The sequence below is a fragment of the Papaver somniferum genome, chromosome 2, assembly GCF_003573695.1.
Source record: "Papaver somniferum cultivar HN1 chromosome 2, ASM357369v1, whole genome shotgun sequence".
Lineage (NCBI taxonomy): Eukaryota > Viridiplantae > Streptophyta > Magnoliopsida > Ranunculales > Papaveraceae > Papaver > Papaver somniferum.
In genome coordinates this window covers 47,205,214-47,228,589 of record NC_039359.1, presented here as the reverse complement: position 1 = coordinate 47,228,589, position 23,376 = coordinate 47,205,214, and the positions used below count along the sequence as shown (strand labels likewise).

Genomic DNA, 23,376 nt, shown 5'->3' with positions numbered 1-23,376 from the left:
TAACTATTTTATTGCAGCAACTGCTGGGAATTACTGCCCTACCATTATTTCGGGTGATGCATCTACTGTTGGAGATTGTGAGACTACTTCTCTTTTGATGTAAATGAAAATCATTCATTTGAAAATTCTCCTTCAATTATAAATAAATGACCATAAATCTACAATTCACCTTCAGATTAAAAAAGACAATCACTCCGTGATTCACGATTTGACAACCTCGCTTATCAGCTATCACCACTCAAACATTGGCGGAAGCCAAGCTGGAGAGGGATGACCAACCAAATCCATGCTACAATATCATGGGCAACCCCATTTTAGGTGCTGTTAACAAAAAAACAAGGATTATCGGATTCAATTTCCAAAAAAAACACACCGAATCCCCACAAAATTTCCTCTGGTTAATCTTCTGGATAATTCCTTCGTTCAATCACGATTTTGTTGCTCCTTTCTCTGTTCTCACATCCTCCCTTATTGCTCCAATTTCTGCTTCTTCTGCAGAAAAACAAGAAATGGTGACCAGAGGAGAGATTCCAGTAGGTGGATAAATCCAAGTAGAATGGCCAAAGGGAGTAGTTATTTCAGAGATCTTCAATTTCAAGAAGACATACGGTTGTTTGATCTGCACCAGCAGCATCAATATTGCTCAAAGCCACCAAAATTGAAGGTGGTTCTTCAATCTTTTCAGTATGAACAATTGAGTTTTTGCTGGTACAGATCCACCAATCCATACAAGCAGCGCCATTTGGAAATGATTCACCTCTCTACAAGGTAAGGTTTTGGAACCTACTGATGATTTTGAATGTTTAATTTTGATCCACCAATCCATACTCTATTAAGATGGGAGGATGGAATTTGTGTGTGCATAAATTAGTTTCTGCTTTCATTTTGAGATGTTTATTCACTGATGTAGTATAAGAAATAGTGACATTTAAATTTTCTTTAGAATTAGTGAAAATGAAAGATCTAGCCATCTCTTTTTGACTTCAAGAAGTCTTTCATGATGACTTTAAACAGGACAAACAAGTCTTGGCTCTTAGTTCTCTTCACTCTAATTTTTCCCTAAAAATTGGCCAAATCTTGATTGAGAAGAAGATGGTTAATATAATTTTCGCAGATCGATATCAGGGTAACGATCTATATCTTTGTTTGAAATTTTATCATCTTTTCAATTTTCGAAGTGTATTGTACATGTCTCATCATATGCGTTGCTGTTTGAAGTCATTCATGTATCTGGGGCGCCTGTATTTAAGTGTAAATACTAATTTCTCTTGTATATTCGTTGAACAAGACCAAGACCCTTATGACGAGTTCGAATGTGAGTTTTTCACTTTGAAAGTAATAAAAGCAGCTAGTAAGAATTTCTGCTCAGCTAATGTCATCAGAGAATATGGTTATCATGGTGAAGGTCTGATTTATAAGGTATGTACAGTCGGATTCATGCTGTAGTCACTTACTAGTTATTGTTTACCTTTTTGCTGATCAATACTCAATTTTAAAATGTATCCGTATTGTTTGTATAGGGTGTTCTACCTAATAAGATACCAATCCAAGTGAGGAAAATCCCTACAGATACAGATAGAAGAAGGAAGGAAAATCCCTACAGATACAGATAGAAGAAGGAAGGAAAATCCCTTGTGGAGGTCATGGTTTTTCCTTCTTCACCTCTTACGTTATGAATAATCAATTCTCCGAACCCAATACCGATGGCTATTGTGTTCCTCTTATAGGTAGAAGGAGGACCAAGTTCCTAGGATTTAATTAATAGCATTAGATCTCGACCGTCCATCAAAGAAGAGATATTAGGAAATAATCCCAGAAATGGTAACCGACATAAGTTAGCAATATTCTATAATTAACCAAAATTATTACGTGGCCCAAGGGAATATTTATATGTGTAGATTATTTAACGTTTAATCATAGAAAAACATAAGGCGCGCGTAATTGCTAAGAAAATTTAAAGGTTAACGGAATACCTTGGCCAACTAAGCTGATCATGCGAGTCATAGCGGTTGCACGTTGTCTTGTTATCAACATGTTCCCTTCCATGTACCACAACACAAATAACTTACTTAACTAGGCCTTAAATTGGGATATCATAATGGTCCGGTGATGTCTTCAAAAGAAAGACAATTTTTGTTCACATTCATCCGTTTACATAAGTGTATACTAAACATGGATACAGAAATAATTCAGAACGACATTAATAAGAGCTCATAAAGTTTTCAAAAAAAGGCACATAAATTAGCTGAATTTAATAATCAATTACTCCCACAGATCTAAGATTTTATTCTTTTCTTAAGAGGTCTTAAAATGTAATTGTTCAATAAGTACACCTCTCAATGCAATTGTGCTTAACTGATACATGAACAACTATTGTTTCTGAATTTCTTGATTCACGCATATATACTCAAGGTTCATGTGTTTTGTTCCTTTTGTATCATATCGTGCTTTAATGCTGCGAAACTAAGACGATAAATTTCAGCAATGTCGAGAAAAACCTTAAGTATCTAAGTATCGCAGTCATAAATATTCAAACTCAAATGTGGGACTAGTATTAATGGATTCTTCCTTTATAGAATCCATACATCCATAAAAATTGAAGTTTGAAAAACCCAATAAACTCTTGTTGGGTTTGCTAACTAATTATAAGACAGAAGTTAAAATAGTATCTCAAAATTCTTGATAGCTTTCCTATAATTTGTTCTTCGATTCTTTAACATATCAACAACTTGTTATAAGTTTCATATCATAATTAAGACGTAATGAAGATTAAATTTATATCTTCTATCCAACATGAAATAAAATCTGTTAAATATGTTATTATCTCAAAATTTCTTGAATATTCGATATATGCCTTATATGAGAGCTTTATTAATCCATATGATATTACTATCACATGGTAAGCTTCATTCATATCCTTTACTTAAAAAAACTATAGAGATATGCATAAAGTCAAGATCACTACTCGTAGGTAGTACGTCTTAAAATACAAGACCAAGAGTATGAATTTCTCCCACTGATCTTGAGGTATATGCATAAATCTGTAATAATTCATCCAAAACTTGAAACATTTATAGTTTTATTGAATTTCATATACCATTATGGGAGGATGCTTAAATTTCATACTTTGATTTCTAAAATTTGTAGACTAAAATTTATCATTAATAAAGGCTATTTTCACATTTAATTAATGCAACTCTTAGGTCATACTGAGCTACTAATAATACTATCACAATTCTGAATAAGTCTTTTTTGACACGAGAGAAAAACTTATTTATAATCAATGCATCGTTTCGGAGTAAAATCTTTCGCAGTAAGTCTTGCTTTATACCGTTTAAAATTTCTATTACAGTCGTATTAGGTCAGAAAGACCCACTTTCATACAATTGATTTGTGTCTTTCGAGCAATTAAACAATATCCGAGACTTGACTTTCAACCAATGATTTTTGCTCACATAGCATCAATCCATTAATCAAAATTATTACGCATAATATTTGTGAACCTAAAACCGAGTCTTTGCCATTCCATATCAAAATGTAATAAATTCTTGTAAGAAAATCATTGAAACAACATGAATAACTTTCTTTCAATCTCTGTTGAGACCTTCTTAATGGTGGTTCATGTTGTTATCAAAAAAATTCTTTATTGGCATATTATGGAGTATTTTGGATCAGTAATTTGTGGGCTTTCATTATCTAACATTCTGATAATGAGAAGATTCACAATAACTGTAGAAATCTTAAATAAAGGGATCATTATCATGATTTCTTGAACATATATATCCACGTACTCCCACTGATTATGCCATCATTAATAAATTTATATTTTCGATTTCAATAAATCCCATACTTCGGTTAGAATATTAAAGGTGATTTAAACTAGGTTTCCAGCCTTTCTAGTCCAAAGTGTGTCTTTGAAACTTCTCTAACGGAAATCTATTTAAATTACACAGTTACAGAGAGAACAAACATTCACAAATGTGTAGCCATTATGCATGGTTCATCATACTTCTAACCATTTTCATAAAAGTATTATTCAGCCCTTTGATATACACCATTATGCCAAGGATAAGTTGGCATTGTGTATTGAGAAACAATTCCGAACTTTTGAAGATACCATGCAAAAGATTTAGGATATTATCCTTTTTTGTCATACCTTTCACAATATTCACCACCTTTGTCATACTTTATGATTTTTTACTTTATCTATAATTGCCTCTCAATTTCAATAATAAATGTTCGATAAAACATCCATGGATTGAGATTCATAATGCAATCGATAGATCTACATAATAACGCGAAAAATCATTAGGTGATAAATAATTTTATCTTCCAAAAATTGGACCATTAAAAGTCTACAAAATAATCGTAATCTACAATTAATAAGAACAAAAGCTGAAATTTATAATAGAGATAAATGACAATTAATCTTACAATAGTTACATACCTTCAATAAGATTCTCCTGTGGGTAAAACCTTATCAAGGAACAATGTGAGACATGAAAAACATTATTACATATTTTACCTTCTCATACACACAACATTATGTTTGTTTAATACCATAACTAGAATCACCTGTGGGCAACTCACGTCCTAACATGTATTAACAAACTCCAATAATTCTAAATATGTTCAACCTAATATAATGTGAGTTGTGGGTGGCTATTATTTCACATGTATATGAAACATTTAGATAACCTTAATGCTTGTTTAAATTTATGAACTAAAACTACTTGTGAGCAGCATTGTTCTAATAGTTAAATCAAACTAAGAGGACTCAAAATATACAACACTTACAAGATAAGAATTTATCATCACTGTGGCGATAACTAAACAATCCAGCAAATATGTATAATTACAAATATCACACTAGCTTTTCTTGTGACATTGCATGGTCCCAATCAATGATATGGACATCCTTGATTTGATCATAAAATTAGTCGATTATAAACAATTATGAGTAACCCTAAAACATTGATCATAAAACTTTACTTAAAAGCATGTCATCATACATAAATTTTAATAATAATAACACCCTTTAATTGAAATGTCCAAGCATAATGAACTTTTCGTAAAACAAAATCGAGCATTTAGCAAGTCTATAAGTATAATTCAATAATGAAATTTCGTTGAAGAAAAATTCTTTGATGCATCGCTCATTTAAATATGATACAAACTTAAAGATCATGATAAATAACGGATATATGATGAATTAATATGAAAGGTGTAAATAGTCAACGAGTATCATTTTCAGAAATATGAAGAAATTTATCAAAAATAAAACCTCAATTTCATAGAGGATGCAATAAGTTTTGGACAACATAATAAAAATATTCATGAAAATATGAAGAAAAAAAAAATCGTAATAGGTTACTCAACTCGATAATGAGTTAATTTATGTTAATTTTCTTTTATGCACTTTTAAGAAATAACGTTTAATCATGTGCCAATTATTTAATTACCATAATGTATGATCAGATATTGTACACTTCAATGTTATCTTAAACATGTGAACTCAGATTACCTGTGGGTAATTGTTGTTCCAATACAATTAAGAAAAAACAATATTATAAGCACTTGACATAATAACGATTATGACTGGAAAAATTATTTGACATCACTGTGGTGATTGCCAAACAACTCAAAAAATAATGCCATAATAACTACTAAACCTTGCCTTTACGGCTTCGCGTATTCGTGCTTACAATAAAATTATTATTATTTTAAGACAAAACACTCTAGTATCATTGTGGTGATAACTAAAGAATTATGGCTTAAGAATTTTAAGCACAATAATTTTATACGTAGAACTGAAATTATCATTAACATTGGGAGAAAAGTGAAATATAATGACACTAGACACCCTCAAGATTCAAATCAGTTCATATCCATATGATCAACAATCATATCAATCAGTGTTTTCTTAAATATATGAACTCCAATTTCCTGTGGGTAATTTTGTTCTGATATATTTAAGAAAAACAGGATTACAAGCATTTGACAAAAATTTTGATCATGACCAAAAGTGATTTGACGTCACTGTGGTGATAGCCAATCAACTAAAATAATGTCATTATCACATGATGTCGATAACTGCTAAATCTACACTTTACGGTTTGCAAATTCATGCTTGTAATAACATTATGATTATACTGAGATATAACACTCTAGTTTCACTGTGGTGATAACTAAAGAGTCCCATAATAATTTTAAGTATAATCCCATAAAATTTAAAGAAAAACAATAATGCGAGAGACACTATATCATAACGCACAAGCACACACACAAACCATATCATAATGCACACACAAATTTAATGATGTCAAAAAATGGTTTTGATCATAAAATTTATAATGAAACTTGATAAAAATCGTTTTAGTGTTTCGATAAAGCGGAAACATATTAGTTGGATCAAATTTCTTTAGATAAAAACCACTTTATAAGTTCTTAACAACATTATAGAAATTAGTTTTTAATATTGACTGATCAATTTATAATTTTTGATTCTATAATGATCATATCTAAACATACTAAGTTTATTTGATCAAACTCAAAAAATAACAGTAAACACCAAGAGTCAAAAGTTTATTTCACCGATGACTTTCATGAAAGTTACTCCCAAAAAAAAGAAAAAGCGCACAATAATTGGCATGATGAGGAATACAAGCCAAGCATGATCTTAAGAAACAACAAACACGTTCATTTTAAGTTGCAGGTGGGAAAAGGATTGGTCTAAACTATATGCCAGAAGTCAACTTATGGAAAACGGATGACCCATTAGTTGAAATGAAAAAGCTTACATCAAAGATCGGACATGAACTTTAATTTTATACACTCATATATAAAATCGGAACGGACACTGCATGAAAAATTTACGGACTGGACGGTTTGCAAAGGACTTGAACGGGTTCAGAGTGAATTGGTTCCGGTTCGGCTCTTGCTAGAAATGAGTTGGATCGGTTAGACTCATTTGACCTACTTTACATTAGTGGCCCACTTTAAGACCTGGTTATACCCATTTTAATGTTTGCCGTTTTGATTTCTAAACGTATTCAATTCGATATTATACTCCATAACTTTCATTTCCTATTAAATTAAAACTTTCCATCAATCGGTTGACATTCCAAATAACTCCATTATGTCATTTACTTCCGATTTCAAACTAACAGAAGAAACAAAAAATTTTGTGGCAGCAGAAATCTAAGTTTATCACCGTATCAATTTGGTTTTACGCCTATATGATAAAGCAGATGTGTTTACATGATACATATTAAGAATCATTATCATTGACGTGAATACGATGAATCATTCTAAGTTGCATACGATTAACGGACGACCATGAGTTCTAAACACAAGCTCTAGATATCAACTATAAGTTTTAATTTTATGGATACTTGATTAGGATCGTTGAATTTCATGATAATCACACGATAATTATATACAAGAATAGTTTATACGGAATACCTGTTAGCGTTAATCCGTAGTACATCCCCGATGATCTCAGTAGCAGCGGTAATACCCTGTGGAGGTCATGGTTTCTCCTTCTTCACCTCTTACGTTATGGATAATCAATTCTCCAAACCCAATACCAATGTCTATTGTGTTCCTCTTATAGGTAGAAGGAGGACCAAGTTCCTAGGATTTAATTAATAGCATTAGATCTCGACCGTCCATCAAAAAAGAGATATTAGGAAATAATCCCAGAAATGGTAACCGACATAAGTTAGCAATATTCTATAATTAACCAAAATTATTACGTGGCCCAAGGAAATATGTCTATGTGTAGAAATATTCTTACACCAAGACCCCTGAAGTCGCTCATCAATGTTTCTTAGAACAATTTAACCAGCTCGAAATAAAAGCATTCCGCAAGGCAAACATGATCTGGGAGTTTTTACCAGGTCTGTAGTGATGCTTCTAATTATTATATATTTTTTGTCTGCTGGTTGTTAATCAAACCGATTGCTAATATATAATAATCATACAGGAGGGTGTTCTTCCTAATGGGATGTCAATCACAGTGAAACACTTTTCACCGATTTTAGAATCAGGAAGGAAAAATGTAGAGTTTCAAAACGAAGTAGACTCTGTTTTGCCACTACGACACCAAAATATCATTAGATTGTTGGGGCATTATTCAGATAAGGTCAATCTTCTACTAGTATATGATCATATGGAGAACGGTGACCTTCAAACGGCTTTATTTGGTAACTAGTTCAAACATTTAATTTATTGGTTCGACTATGGCGCAAGGAGGGGCTAATACCCAACTTGCTAATAGTTTATTGCTCAAGGCCCACAATAATTGCCATTACTTGTTGAGAAAACTGATAATAAATGATGGGCATTTTTTGATTTACATGCAGGTGATGTGAATTCAAAGAAGAGCCTCAACTGGAAAACCAGAGTTAAGATTTGTCTTGGAATAGCGAAGGGTCTTGCTTTTCTACATCATAAAGATCAATGGAAACCCCTCATTATCCACAGATATATTGAACCTGCAAATATTTTACTTGATAAGTATCTTCATCCCAAAATATCTGGTTTTGGGGGGCTAGGCTTTGCGAAGGTGAAGATACACACTACACCACAGAGGTTATCGGAACATAGTAAGTAAGGACAGCAATGGAGTTGTTTACTTATATAATTGCTATTTGCTAATCTGTCTTCTCTGGGTTATGATTTCTTGGTTTTCTCTGTCTATAGTGTCTAAGCTAAAAATATAGGCTACACACTTTGGAAAGCTACTGTTTTGTTAAACATAGTACCAAGGCATTTAAAAATTAAACCCCACACTGAAGCGCAAGCTATGGTCTAGTTGGTTAAGTGGGCACTGACAGTATTGATATTTGATACTATGGTTATGCCCGAAAGGGGCCTGGACGTTTTTAGATCCTAACATGCCTCATGTTGGAGGCTTGTACCGCTGCTCATTATGGTTTTTATTTTATTTCTTCGCAGTGGATACTTTGACCCTGAGTATTTTATTCAGGGTACCGTAAATGATAAGACAGATGTTTATAGTTTTGGAGTGCTCATACTTGTACTATTTAGTGGAAAGGGACCGATATACAGAGAAAAAAGATCTGAGTCCGACATCCTTGTGTCATTTGTAAGTAGAAATCTCACTATGATTACTCTTTATCCTCCTTCTGCATTATGTTCCAAAGCAATGTTACTAAATGCTTTGGTTTGGCATTATAGGCCCAAGAGTTAAAAGAGAAGGGCGATCTTTATAAATTGATTGATGGAGACTTGAATATGCAATATTCAGCTGAAGAAGCTACTATGATTTTGAATTTGGCAATTATGTGCACTAGTTTTACTGGTAAATTGAGGCCTACCATATTATTGGAAGTTGTTAATATTCTTGAAGGAAAAACCAAAATGAAGACCCCTGGAGTCGATCCACTATCTTCAACAGTAGTCAATTCTGAGGTGGTCATTTCTAAGAGGCTCCCCTAGGTGCAAAATTCAGGTCTCATAATGTGCATCTTTGGTATGGTTAAACTATCGCTGGTTTAGGGCCAATATAATGCTTTAGCTAGCCGCTAACTAGGCAAGTTTTTGTTATACACTACTGGTTTTGCAACTTTAAAGTGGTGCAGGTACTTGAACACCCTTCTCTTTTGTGCCATTTTCTTTTTTGACCATAGACAGGCACCTCTTGTTATGCTTCCAGAACTCTATTGTGGACGCTCTATTTAAATAGACAAGTCGAGTGCACGTGCTTTGCACGTCAAATTTATGTCTTCGCCACATCTAAACCAATTGCTTAGCGTAATAACATTTTCCTAGGATGATTTGTCTACGGGTTGTACAAGGCTTGGTCAGGCTGTCGTAAAAACTATGACCTATAATTGGGAGCTATTGTCTCCTACCCAGACCCGGTACTTGCTACTGGAAAATGGGTTTCAGTTCTCGGTTCTCGGATTTGCAAGCACGCGCCAATACGAGCCTGCTTCTTGAACCTAAGGATTTGAATAACAAAAGCACTTGCCAAAAAACACAATATTGACAATAACTTATTTTATTTGGTGATCGTTTTTTTTTGATCGGAAAAGAGAAGATATATTAGAATAATAGAATAATAGAATAATATATTAGGATTTGAATAACAAAAGCACTTGCCAAAAAGCACAATATTGACAATAACTTATTTTATTTGGTGATCGTTTTTTTTTATTGGAAAAGAGAAGATATATTAGAATAATAGAATTTACATTAGTCTACCGATGATGGCAGAAACAAACAACGAAAAGAAAGCTATATTACATGAATAAGTTATCCCAATCATTAATCACAGCACTAGAGAAGTTCATATGAACTCTGTTTCCAGCTGCTGCGTCCCATATGAGGATAGAAGTCTTAACTTCATTGACCAGATCGTCATCTGTCTTGAAGATATGGTTTGAATCAAAGGTACGGCTGTTGCGCTCTTTCCATAAAGACCAGAAGATTGCTGCCGGTATCAAATTCCAAATATAGTTTTCACTGTTTGTAAAGGTTGTATTGTGCCAACAAAGAGCAAGCTGCATAACCGATCCAGGAATTACCCAAGCATATCGAGAGGTAGGCAACAGCTGAGACCATACTTTGAAAGCGACTTTACAGTGTAAGAAGAGGTGGCTTTGAGATTCTAAATCATCACCACAAAGGACACATGAATTATCCAGCTCAATTCCCTTACGCAGGAGGCCATCTTTAGTGTTTAACCTGCCGTGAACTAAACTCCAAACAAAGAGGTTGATTTTGGGTGGAACAACGGCCTTCCACACAAAAAGATATGGGAAATTTTCTATTCCATATGATTCGACCAGTTTACGGTATAAAGTTTTAACGGAAAACACACCTGAAGGATGAAGTTTGCATCTTCTCGATCGGTTACAAAATGCTTTCAAGGGTGATTTTTAGTGAAGAAGTTTTATTCATAGACCATCGATCTCCCAACAGTAACCAAACTTTCATAGAGTTTTTTTTTTTTTTTTATTGATCAAAACTTCTATAGAATTTGTTTGTCGTCATTTTCTAGTCAGTCTGATATTCACATCAAAAACTCGTGCCTGTTGGTTATTAGTTCTCGCCACCAAATGGGAAGGAGAGCTTCTTCTTGTTGTTGCCGATACTTTTAAATTTGTTCACCATCCCAAGCACCAGAAACACGTTGGAACTGCATACCCAGTTAAGAAACATGAAAAGTGTTCAAATGGATTATTTTGCAGCCTCGCACTTCCACGATAGGCTTGCAATTTATCATCCCTGTCAAAATTGAGCACTTAATTTTAGTCATGATTAAACACGGATCCAACCCTCTAATTCCAGAGAGTAACACCAACATAAGTCCAGCCAATAACACGAACAAAAATACTACAAGTGAGACTACACAAAGAATAAAACATATATTATACGCACTCAAAGAAGAGTTGTTGACAATAACCAAAATTCAAAAGTTGCTTGGCCATGATTTGCTGTTAAAAAGAATAATGATGCAGTATGCCCTGCATCAAATTGGAGGTATATATGATGCTTCCCACAAAAGCAAGGAAGCTACCAAGTAGTTTATACGTGCATCATGTGAGCATGGGTGTAATACTTTGTGTAGCCTAAGTAGCAAGTTCTGAAATACATAAGTAATGGTTCGGGAAATTTTTCAGAATGCTCACATGGTGAAACCATGAAAGCAATGATTCTAAACCGAAAATGGTTAACTTTTTAGGACTTCAATTATGTATAAAATATAACACAAAGAAGGTCAAGTTAAACTCAACTGTATAATAAGAGAACCCCAATGGTAGCGAGCTTTGATGTTAAACAACATAAAATTACCTATTCAGACTACCACAGAAGTTAAACCTATGCATTTATGTCCAAGCTTTGATGTTTTTGCTCATATAAGTAACAAAAATTGGGGAATTTGGACGAAGATTAACAAACCCTGTTCAACTAATTCGTGGAGAAATAGAAATTGAGAAATAATGTGCTCATCTAGTAAATGTTGATATTGTTATTGAATATTTAGGGAAGAAGTGCCAGAGGAGGCAATGCATTGCTTTCCTGGATTGCTTAGAATAGGATTACAATTAATCTTGCAGGAAGACCTGTCAAAACTAATAAGTCTGAAAATAGTAATGAGATTAGTAAGAATGTTTTTGGTATAGGGAATTCTGAGGTAGTAGAGGGTTTTTATAAGAAAGCAATTTAGACTAAGCAGAAAAATATTGGTCCTTATAAAGAAGTATAGGAATTGAAAGTCGCTTAGATTTATGAACAGGCAACAACAATTGAGATAAGGTAGAATTATAGAGAGAGACATACCACGATTGTAAAGAAGGGTATCCAAAAATCTTATCCAATTAAGCTTGTAGCCTAACTTCTTCGGATAGAATTGAAGGACTTTTAGTATCCTGCAACTGAAGCTAGTCTGATGTCAAGAAATTAAGCAAGTGACTGATATAATTTTGTAAATGTTGTTGCTGCTGTTACTAGATAACTTCTGAGACCCGTAGCTTGTGAGATTGCAATCTTCAGGCTGGATTAGATCAGGCGGCTTTGTACTTGAGGCATTGTAATTGTTGCAGATTTTAGGGAGTTGGGGTTTGATTTGCAGGGGGTAATTTTTTACGCTCCTTGTAATTGAAGAATTTTATGGAAGAGGGTTTTCCAGTTTCCAGATTAATGGTTTCTGTGGCTGGAACTATGATAAAGAAAGGGTGTTGCAGATTCTTCATGGAAGGGGAAAATCCAGCTTCCATACTTGTTAAATTAGTGATTTGAATGTAATTTGTGTTATGTGTGATATGTATGATGAGTGTGACGATCTTCATCTCTTCTTCTGTGATTGCGTTGTGAATGTGATTGATGTGGTTGATGCAGTTGCAGTAACACTGATGTGCATGTGTGATTTGATGTAGCCATGCAATTTCAGAAGATGAAGAAACTTAGCATTTGGTGAAATTTCGGCTAGAGTTCCGGAGGGAAAAAACCGTTGAAAGAACCGTTGAAAGAACCGTTGAGAAAAAAAGATAGGGGGTAACGGTTAGAAATGGCCGACGACAGGGAAATATCAGGAGAGAGGAGAGAGGAGAGACCTCATTAGTCCCGTCTGTTCACCAGATCAGTGTAGTACTTGAGTCTGTTCACCGTCTCGTTCGTTCATTTCGGGAGTTTTTCCCGAAGAAAGTTATTGTCGTATTTGAATTTTTTTTTTGTTATAGACGTGGAAAAGCTACTTTTAACTAGACGAAGTTAAATGGTCTGAGTCGCCTGACTAAGGTTCCTTTGAGCACTTTTAAGTCTTAAACCCTTCCACACTAGTCATTCGTTTCTCTCTCTCGTCTCATTATGTCAATTTCAAACGACTACTGCGAAAAAGGAAAGTTCCAATTTTTCATTTTGAGGCAAACCCGAATTTTGGATGCTAACCGATTAATCGAAGATTGGTTCCTCTGAAGAATTGGTAAGAAACCTCTGAATCCCCTTGGTTTTTAATGGGTTTAATTCCAAGCCCTAATGTGAATTTTATTTTTAACTGTTCATCACACACACTAGTTTTATGAGCTTAAGCTGTTTGTGGAAATGCTTCAAAGATTAAATTTATTATTTGGTTTGACTATAGTACTTAAGATACATCTAACAATGATTTTATACTGATTGGTTCCAATCTTTAACTTTTAATCTTCCTTTTCTCAGTTGTTACTGTCATATGATTGTAATATATACGATTTCGTTCAATTGAAATTCATGGGACAATGATAATTTTCGATAATACATCAACCCTATTGATAGGGTTCTTGTTGTACATATTAATCAACTCCATGTTGGTATTTTAGCTGAGTCCTTGTAGTCACAACATCAGCACCTGTTGTAGCAGAGTTGAGTCCATTTTTCAATTATTTTCGTAGATTAGAAAAGGATGCATGCATAAACCGAGTTACTACTCTATATGATCAAGTTATACATGAGCTATCCTGACCATGGCATTGTATGCAGCCATATGGTTATAGGATGGCGCATAGTGCGTGCGATTTCACTAGTTTTATCTAAAGTACTATGTACTTATTTAGAAATAAGCTTGAAGCATTTTATTTGTTTTATTTAAAGTATATCTTAAGATGCGGTGTTATAATCCACAGCATGCATTTGGAATAGGTTTTTCGAGATCAAGATGCTGATAAACCAGGACTCTGGAGGATCACAAAGAAAGGATATAATTAGTGAATTACCTGAACCCCTTATTCATCACATTCTCAGTTTTCTTCCAACCCAATGCGTCGTTTCTACAAGTGTTTTATCTAAAAGATGGAGGTACATTTGGACCTCAGTGCCTGTTATTGATCTTTGTGATGTGGAATTTCCATCAATTGCTAAATTACTCGACGCAAATGAGGAGCATGAAAGAGTTGAAAATTTATATTCATTGTAGTTTCAGAGGCTTATGAATTTTGTTGACAAAAAGCTTTCTCTTCACCATGAGACACGGGATATAAAGAAATTTATTCTTGACAATCTTGATGTGCAAAGGTTTCAGGTCGAAGAATGGGTATCTGATTTGTTTACGAGGCAAAGTCTTGAAGAGTTTGTTTTCTATGCAGAAAGTTCGCCTGAAGGTTTTTTTCCTTCAAGGGGAACATATGCATCACTGACTATATTGGAGTTAGGTACATGGGATCCAGTTTATCTTCCTGATGCAATAAATTTTCCAAATCTCAAGATTTGTCGGCTTAGGAGTGCCACACTGTATATGCATTCTGAAGATCTGACTCAGCAATTCTTTTCTAACCTCCCCGTTCTCGAAGAATTGGAGTTGAGAGACTGTGACTGGAACATATCTGAATTATTAATTTCAGCTCCTGCTTTGAAATATCTGTTCATTACTGGTCCTAGTGAAGCTGCGTTTTCTCGTGGTCCCATTCCAAAATTTAAGATTAACATTTTCGCACCAAATCTACTGTCCCTCAGGTATGTCGAAAATCTTAAAGTGCTCTATAATTTATTGAAGACTTTTTAGTGCAGATATGGTATTTGTGAACGCTAGAAGCAATTTTACTAAAGGGTAGTACAAATGCCTGTGTATAGGAAACTCAATTTACATTTTATGTTTATATTTATCGTGGTTAGTGTGTATCTTCACTCAATATACTTGCAAACAAATTGTTATCCCGAAACTCTAAATTTCATTGTGAACAAGGTACACCGACTTTGCAGCCGAGGATTATATTTTGCATCGCTTTGAAACACTCGTTAATGCGGTAATTGACTGTAAGCGTTTATATAGATCTCTGCCACAAGAGAAAGATCCAATTTCAACTAAGTTTATTAAAAAGCTTTCTAATGTAAAACGTTCGAAGATATCTGGTGGGACTTTTGAGGTATTCGTGCTTATCTTCCACTTTGCTTATGCAATGTTTTCCAGGTTAATTACTTGATCACAGTAGCTATACAAACTTATGCTCTTTGGTGATAGGAACTTTTATTTCCAGACGATCTCTTTATAAATTGGCCCATGTTCCATAACTTGGTTTATTTGGAAGTGGCTTCAAAGATCTCATTTTCTGAGGATAAAACATTGTTGAACTTCCTCAGAATCTCACCTAACCTAGCAACAATTATTATTGCTCAAGTAAGTATAAGTCATTATCCATACCTTCTTGGGTTCAATAATTTCATAATCTTCTGAAATTTATTTGAGTTTTGGTGATTAGGCGTGCATAGACTTGTAAGTTATAACACATATTCTTAACCATCCAGAAATAAATATACACTTGTTTGATTACTTGAGTATTTTGTAGGTTTTTACCAGTGTTAATTTTTGTTTAATGTTTAGCAATTCATTGTGCTTTTGAATTTTTGTTAAGTTTCATACCTTGCTAAACTCTAATGAATTCCGTCTCTAGGGCTTTGTGGAACACCTATCGAGCACTGATGGTGGTTGGACGCTAGATATGGTGCCTCAGTGTATGTTGTTGCACCTCAAGGCAGTCAATTTTTTTGAATTTTATGGGTGCTTGGAAGACCTCAATGTTGTACAGATATTTTTGAAGTATGCAAGAGTTCTAGAGAGGATGATTATCAAGTTTGATTCAAATTTACCGACAGATGAGCAGAACGAAGTAATGAAGAAGTTGCTTAAATTTCCAAGAGGCTCCACTAGTTGCATCATTGAGGTCTTATAACATGCCAGCTTTAATATGATTAAACTCCCGCTGGTTTTGTGCCACTATATGCTTTAGCAACCTAGCAAGTTTTTGTTATGTACCAATCACATTGAAGTTTTTGATATTTTGGTTTTACAACTTTAAGTTGTGTAAGTACTTGGTTGGCAGTTTATATATCCGCTTTTTTGTGCCGTCTTTTACCATAGACAGGCGCCACCGGTCAGACTTACTAAAATTGTATCTGTTGTCAGTACTGCATTTGAGTTTGAAGCCAAGTACTATCTCTTGTGGACGCTTTAAGTAAATATTTTTTCCTTCCAAATTTTGGATGTTGCCTCATTTACACATTTCGGCCAAACTACGTGTACAGCTTAAATATATTTGAGCTGCTGGCATCTGAAAAGGCGATGATCCTCTTGGGCAGATACGTAGTCTCGACGAACAATCAGATCCAAATTCATCAGTTGGAGAGTCATTACCACATCTCTGGTTGTAATTTTCTACGACAGGGTTGATTATTCCTAGCTACGAGTTCATTGTTTACCGACTAGGGAAGATTTTGATGAGATTTGGTGTTATAGCACTTTTTGTGTGCAAGGAGATGTTCTTCAGAATGAGTCTTAAAACTTTTCTAGGTTGTGGATCAAGCATCGCTTAGCTAATTATCCAATGTAAGGCTAGAAGATTGCCGCTGCCACGTAAAGAGAGAAATGATGGCGGCACCCGGTAAGGGTGGGTTTCATTTCTTAGAAGGCCGCATATGTTGCTAAATTGGTTCGTTAGTACGGCACTGATCAGTTAGTGGGACCCATGTTTATTAAGCCCATGTTCACCCACCATTATTATTACATTAGTCATGGCCCTCTTCGTGTATTATTACTTTTATATATTCGAAATACGATATTAATTTTGAATTCTGCAGTTTATTAGTATTTATTTTCGTTTTCGCTATAGAATAATTTTGTTAATTAATAAATGATGGTGATAGAATTATCAATTATGGAGCCAGGGAATTTAGCCTTGATCTCAGAAAAATAATCAACTCAAATAATTAATTATATCAAATTTAATTAATAATATCAATGACGAATAAACAATTATTTCAGCCATACATCCAAGCTTAGGTATGGTAACACCGGCCCAGATAAAACAAGCAATATTGTACGTAATCTTCGTTTAGTGTTTAATGTTAAAACTCATTTAAATTATTGATTATGTATATTAGAATTTAATTTAATCACTAGTACAATCACTTTTGGAATTACTCCTGTGGAGTCTTGGTCAATTTTTTTTACATCGTTGTCTAAACTAGTTTAACGGTTCCAAGATTAATTGTAAAATAATACATTGAAGTAAGAAATGAGAGGCTGATGCCGGTATTTAATACAGTTCGGCATGGTAAAGCCTACATCAATCCACGAGTCACTAATTTGATGCTTGTACGTGATATATGAAACTCCATTACTAAGGAGCAGATCTTTTAAGAGTGAGCAAGATAGAAGAAGAAGGTATTCCCTCCAATTTAAATTTATACTGTATAAAAGAAGCAAGTTATGTCGAAATTAGCGTTAATTTACAAATCACTATGTCTTGTATCAAGTGATATTATTTATCCCTCCCTTCCCGGTAGGTACAAGGACAAGAAAACATAAACATTTTAAGGTGTACTTAAACAATAAAAGTCTAACCAATTGCCGGATACATGTTCATAAATATTCCAATTTTTCCAAGTGGTGGTGGTATGTCGTATGTGGTTAGTATTCGAGGCCTGCACTCCAACCTAGCTAGATCAGACGTGTAGAGGAGGAATATTATGCTCATTTTGCCAACCTACCACAACATCAATGTCTTCTCTTTAGGGTTAGTTGCTGGTATAAGTTAACCAAGTTACTTTCATCCGAAAGCCAAAAATTAAATCTAAAAGCTAGCCCAAAGCGTTTTCATACGAAAATTCTTCTCTTCTTAAGTAAATTCTTTGTTTTGATTTAGCACTTCTCTTGTTACGACCACGCAGATTGGTCTTTTACTAGTCGATTCCTTTCAATATATATACACACGTCTAAAATACATCTTTCTCTTCTATTATTAAAAGAAAAAAGAATGATTTCAACCCGTATATGATGTATATGCATATGCAGCATCAGAAAAAAGTTCGAATTAATGAAAAAGAAATTAAGAAACTATAATCATAATCTCCTGAAATAACAACGGAAGAAGAGCGACTGACGAACTTTATATGAAAGCAGCATCAGAAACAAGCTTATGTATCTTTTAATCCAATAATAGAGTACGATTTTGATCATTTAGAGAGACATCAGAGAAAAGATGTTGTTCGATTACTAGTAGTACAAAATTTTGATCTTCTTTTCTCTAAATTACTCTTTCTAGTCGTAAATCATCCCAATCTTGATCTTTTGGATATTCATTTTTTTAAGTTTTTGAGGTCTCTGTTAATGGCGGGAACCAAGATTTTAGTGTTTGTATATGAAAATTGATATCATTTTAAGCTGAATCCATTCTTCCAACTCATGCATCAAATAAGTGATTCAATTTTGGAGTTTAGGATTTTGAAGGAAGTTTTAGTTGGGAGTGATGGAAACAACAAATTCAGTACCACCAATTGATGAAGAGAGTACCGAGAATAGAGATAGTATGTGGGATTTACACCAGACACTTGATCAACCCATGGAAGAAGAAGCCGGAAAGCTCAAGAATATGTCCAGACAAAAGGTCCGCCTTCACCCCCTTATCTTCTCTTTGTTGTTGTTGTTTATTAACCACTGTAGATTTCTATTTAATTATTTGTGGACATTGAATACAATAACTTGTCTAATTACACCAAATTTTGATTGATCCATTTTAGTTCAAGTTGTAGGATCTTTTTCTGTTGATCAGTAAATTATGATGCAGATTAGTTGTAGACTGAGAGAATTTAGGCGTCTAAATCTTGGGCTTAGTATTTTTAGTATGTTTGTGCAGAAATTTTCATCGCTATTAGTATTGAGATTAGCATTCCAGAGTCTTGGAGTTGTCTATGGAGATTTGGGTACATCTCCTTTGTATGTCTTCTACAATACATTTCCTGAAGGAATCAAGGATCCAGAGGATGTTGTTGGAGCATTATCATTGATTATATATTCTCTTACTCTTATTCCACTCATCAAGTATGTCTTTCTTGTGTTAAGGGCGAACGACAATGGTCAAGGTAAATATCATCATATATCATCCAGCCTTCTGGATGTTGTGTTCTGAAAGAGTGTACTTTGAAAGATTACGCGAATATGGTTATATATCTAACTATGTTGCAGGTGGAACGTTGGCTCTTTATTCAATACTATGTCGACATGCAAAAGTGAATACGATTCCGAACCATCACCCGGCAGATGAGCAGTTAACAACGTACAGTCGTCATATATTCCGTGAGAAATCTTTTGCGGCTAAGACCAAGAGATGGTTGGAAGCGGCAGCGTTAAGGAAAAATTTACTGTTTATTCTTGTCCTTGTTGGGACGTGCATGGTTGTTGGAGACGGGATCTTAACTCCAGCCATATCAGGTTTGAATCCCATTCTTGCTTTAGCAATTTAACTATTTTAGAAATAACATATTTATTTGTTTGGTTTCATGCCCAGTTAGTAATACATTTTTAGCTTTACATTTGACTAAAATATCTTCTACCCAATTACTTTTCAGTTCTTTCCGCTGTTGGAGGGATCAAGGTAGATCACCCCAAAATGAGCGGTGGTACCTTTCTAGCATGATACAAAGACTATACATGATTTTTATGATGAAAAATTTCTATTCCGTTTGATCCACTGTTTTCTTCATTTAGATGGGTAATAGTCTTGGTTTTCTTCTATATGCAGATGTAGTGCTAGTTGTTTCGACTATCATATTAGTTGGTTTGTTCAGCATGCAACACTATGGAACAGATAAAGTTGGATGGCTCTTTGCTCCAATTGTCCTTCTTTGGTTTCTTTTAATTGGAGGCATTGGCGCTTATAACATATGGAAATACGACAGCTCAGTTCTAAGAGCTTTCTCTCCAATTTATATTTATAGATACTTCAAACGAGGAGGTTGGAAAACCCTTGGAGGAATCATGCTTAGCATCACCGGTAAGAAACCTTAACCATTCTTCACATATTTGGATATTTTTTACAGTTTAAAACCCGTAGGATTCTGATAAAGTCCACATAATCCTTGCAGGGACAGAAGCTCTTTTTGCAGACATAGCCCATTTTCCTGTATCCGCTGTTCAAATAGCTTTCACAATGCTCGTGTTCCCTTGCCTTTTATTGGCTTATACAGGACAGGCTGCTTACATCGTCAAAAATCAGGATCACGTGATTGATGCATTCTATCGTTCTATACCAGGTCTCTCTTGAACTCCTGCTTTTGAAATTCATAAGCAAGTCAAGTGCTTATCTGATAAACATCTGATTTGTAATTTTCAGAAAGTATATACTGGCCAGTGTTTATCATCGCAACAGGAGCAGCTATTGTTGCAAGTCAGGCCACTATATCTGCGGCCTTTTCAATAATCAAGCAGGCTCTTGCACTTGGTTGTTTCCCAAGGGTGAAAGTCGTTCATACATCAAAGATAATACTTGGGAAGATATATATACCCGATATTAATTGGATTCTTATGCTTATGTGCATTGCTGTTACTGTAGGTTTTAGAAACCAAAGCCAGATCGGAAATGCTTATGGTGAGTTTATATTTTGCCTTTTTTCCATGCATTTTCCCATTCAGTCTCCTGCTTATCAAGAGGCGTCCTCCATGTGGGAATCAGAGGTTTCACCGTTTAGCATATATATGATTAATCTTTTGTTTTGGCTACCAACAGGAACAGCAGTTGTGACCGTTATGCTTGTAACGACATTTCTTATGATACCGATAATGTTACTGGAATGGCGGAGTCACTGGATTCTGGTTGTGGTCTTCACTGTCTTATCATTAATCGTGGAATGCACTTTTTTCTCAGCAGTACTTTTAAAGGTAGATCAAGGTGGTTGGGTTCCTCTTGTGATAGCTGTAGTCTTTTTTATCATCATGTATGTGTGGCATTATGGAAGAGCAAAGCGTTACCAAGTCGAGTTGCATAGCAAAGTATCAATGGCTTGGATACTCGGTTTGGGACCGAACCTTGGTTTAGTACGAGTCCCAGGTATTGGACTAGTATATACTGAATTAGCAAGTGGAGTTCCTCACATCTTCTCTCATTTGATCACAAATCTCCCTGCAATTCACTCAGCTGTGATTCTAGTCTGCGTGAAGTATCTTCCCGTCTACACTGTACCACAAGAAGAACGGTTCCATGTAAAACGAATTGGACCTAAAGAATTCCACATGTTCAGATGCGTGGCCAGGTATGGTTATAAGGATCTCCACAAGAAAGACGATGATTTTGAGAAAAAGCTCTTTGAAAGCCTTTTCTTGTTTCTTAGATTTGAATATATGATGGAAGGATGTTCAGATTCAGAGGAGTACAGTTCATATGGACAGCAAACAGTCAGGTCAGGGGATTCACAGTTAACCCATAATAGAAACATGACAATATCTCTGAATGTTGACAGTACTGTAACTTCATCAGATGAGGACGGCGGAATTTTACCCGCAAAATCTTCTGCACCAAGATCCCCAAACAACTTCTTCAGTTCAGCAGGGCAAACAAGTCATCAGACGGAGTTGGATGAGATGGAGTACCTAAAAAGCTGTAGGGATGCAGGCGTAGTTCATATACTTGGGAATACGGTAGTAAGAGCAAGAAGAGAATCAAAATTTATCAAGAAGATATCGATTGATTATGTTTATGCTTTCCTAAAGAGGGTATGCAGAGAGAATAGTGTAATATTCCATGTACCTCATGAGAGTCTGTTGAATGTCGGCCAAATTTTCTATGTATGATTCTCTATGACAGAGTCCGTAGAACTTAAATTCATTTTCTTTCTCCAGATTTTCTAGGGTAACAACTTCATTTTATCTCATTAGTTACTAAACGATGACGAGAACTAGAGCCAAACCTTGAATTTGACCATCACCGCCACAACCAACATATGTAAATGAAAATCATATTATCAGGTTCAAGAGTGTGTGCACGCGTTGGGTATCTTAACCAGTGAAGATCCATGATAATTGAATTGCACCTTAGTCACTCGAAAAAAACGACCATGTCAGTTTTTGGTACCCGATCAGATTAAGATTTCGGGAATTTTAAGAAAATGGCACACTTAATTTGATTTTCCGGTTTGATACAGTGTCACCGTTTTTTTCGAAATTTATTAAATGCCACTACCGTTAACTTAACCGTTAAGACCCACATGTTTGGTCTTTTAGTTGACTTGGTGAATAAAATGTTTCGCATTTTATATGTTTGCCCTTGAATACCCTTTTATACTTATCATTAGAGGTGTAAATTGGGTTGTGCCAGCACGAGCACAGCACGCTAAAATCTTAGCCCAGCCCAGCACGTGATTTATCCCAGCACGGCCCAGCACGTTAGTTTCGTGGGCTGTGCTGGATTAGCCTAATCAGCACAGTAGCACAGCACGCGGCACGGATAAGCATGCGACCCAGCCCAGCACGTTAAGAAAGCATGTCATAGTATGCACAGGTACACCATATAACAAGGCATAATACATCACATTTTGTGTATATTTCACAAAAGAGTCACTATTCTAACTAATTTTTGACATTTTATGTTGACTTATTTTTATAACAACACATATGATACCTTAATATTTGGAAAATATATTTCAATATCGTTGTTATAATGTCGTTACCTATATTTGACTAGAACATTAATTTACATGACAATGATCCAATTTCATATTTGATGGGCTATTTCCTTTTATTGAATAAACTTGTTAATTTTACTTGAAATAATTTCAAATGATATTTGTCTATTTAAATTCTCGTGATAATGTCCGACTTAATGTATACATTAAGTGATTTCAAATTGTTTATAGCTCGTGTGCCAGCACGGCACAACAAAACACATTTATTCGTGTGTTGTGCCCGTGGGCTGTGCCGTGCCTAGATTTTGACTAATAAAGCACAACATGGCACATCACGTTTAAATCGTTGGCACAACACAGCATGACACATGGCACGTGAAGCACGCGACTTCATGTAACGGGCCGACATGTTTTACACCTCTACTTATCACAGATTCCTAATCTTATGATTCTTATAGCCGGTAAACAGAACAAAAAAATGCC

At 34.9% G+C, this 23,376-nt stretch overlaps 3 protein-coding genes across 7 annotated transcripts; all 3 read left to right on the top strand.

The window, feature by feature from the left end:
• The first annotated feature begins 8,243 nt into the window (after positions 1 to 8,243).
• On the top strand, positions 8,244 to 9,465 carry LOC113350931 (cold-responsive protein kinase 1-like). Its single transcript, XM_026595032.1, has 4 exons — positions 8,244 to 8,280; positions 8,367 to 8,595; positions 8,962 to 9,112; positions 9,205 to 9,465. The coding sequence occupies exons 1-4, from the start codon at positions 8,244 to 8,246 to the stop codon at positions 9,463 to 9,465; spliced, it is 678 nt and encodes a 225-aa protein (XP_026450817.1).
• A 3,835-nt stretch (positions 9,466 to 13,300) lies between these two features.
• Positions 13,301 to 16,412, top strand: LOC113353193 (F-box protein At3g59000-like). Of its 3 annotated transcripts, XM_026596883.1 has the most exons (6): positions 13,301 to 13,456; positions 14,149 to 14,304; positions 14,528 to 14,958; positions 15,188 to 15,368; positions 15,464 to 15,619; positions 15,894 to 16,412. In XM_026596883.1, the coding sequence occupies exons 2-6, from the start codon at positions 14,299 to 14,301 to the stop codon at positions 16,170 to 16,172; spliced, it is 1,053 nt and encodes a 350-aa protein (XP_026452668.1). In that variant the 5' UTR covers positions 13,301 to 13,456; positions 14,149 to 14,298; the 3' UTR covers positions 16,173 to 16,412. The 3 variants fall into 3 exon arrangements, with proteins under 3 accessions (XP_026452668.1, XP_026452666.1, XP_026452667.1); XM_026596881.1 differs by having other exon boundaries at positions 14,149 to 14,958; XM_026596882.1 differs by having other exon boundaries at positions 14,133 to 14,958.
• A 1,851-nt stretch (positions 16,413 to 18,263) lies between these two features.
• LOC113353192 (potassium transporter 10-like) lies at positions 18,264 to 22,098 on the top strand. Of its 3 annotated transcripts, XM_026596878.1 has the most exons (8): positions 18,264 to 18,884; positions 19,134 to 19,359; positions 19,463 to 19,708; positions 19,846 to 19,896; positions 20,019 to 20,270; positions 20,362 to 20,529; positions 20,610 to 20,864; positions 21,003 to 22,098. In XM_026596878.1, the coding sequence occupies exons 1-8, from the start codon at positions 18,747 to 18,749 to the stop codon at positions 22,061 to 22,063; spliced, it is 2,397 nt and encodes a 798-aa protein (XP_026452663.1). In that variant the 5' UTR covers positions 18,264 to 18,746; the 3' UTR covers positions 22,064 to 22,098. The 3 variants fall into 3 exon arrangements, with proteins under 3 accessions (XP_026452663.1, XP_026452664.1, XP_026452665.1); XM_026596879.1 differs by lacking the exon at positions 19,846 to 19,896; XM_026596880.1 differs by lacking the exons at positions 18,264 to 18,884; positions 19,134 to 19,359 and having other exon boundaries at positions 19,475 to 19,708; positions 19,846 to 19,871.
• Positions 22,099 to 23,376: the final 1,278 nt, after the last annotated feature.

Coding starts and splice junctions, on each gene's coding strand:
- LOC113350931 (XM_026595032.1), top strand. CDS start 8,244: ATGGCGCAAGGAGGGGCTAATACCCAACTTGCTAATA. Junction 8,281..8,366: donor TAATACCCAACTTGCTAATA/GTTTATTGCTCA, acceptor ATTTACATGCAG/GTGATGTGAATTCAAAGAAG. Junction 9,113..9,204: donor CCGACATCCTTGTGTCATTT/GTAAGTAGAAAT, acceptor TTGGCATTATAG/GCCCAAGAGTTAAAAGAGAA.
- LOC113353193 (XM_026596881.1), top strand. CDS start 14,435: ATGAATTTTGTTGACAAAAAGCTTTCTCTTCACCATGAGACACGGGAT. Junction 15,369..15,463: donor TATCTGGTGGGACTTTTGAG/GTATTCGTGCTT, acceptor CTTTGGTGATAG/GAACTTTTATTTCCAGACGA. Junction 15,620..15,893: donor CAACAATTATTATTGCTCAA/GTAAGTATAAGT, acceptor TTCCGTCTCTAG/GGCTTTGTGGAACACCTATC.
- LOC113353192 (XM_026596878.1), top strand. CDS start 18,747: ATGGAAACAACAAATTCAGTACCACCAATTGATGAAGAGAGTACCGAG. Junction 19,709..19,845: donor CTTAACTCCAGCCATATCAG/GTTTGAATCCCA, acceptor ATTACTTTTCAG/TTCTTTCCGCTGTTGGAGGG. Junction 19,897..20,018: donor TCACCCCAAAATGAGCGGTG/GTACCTTTCTAG, acceptor TTCTATATGCAG/ATGTAGTGCTAGTTGTTTCG.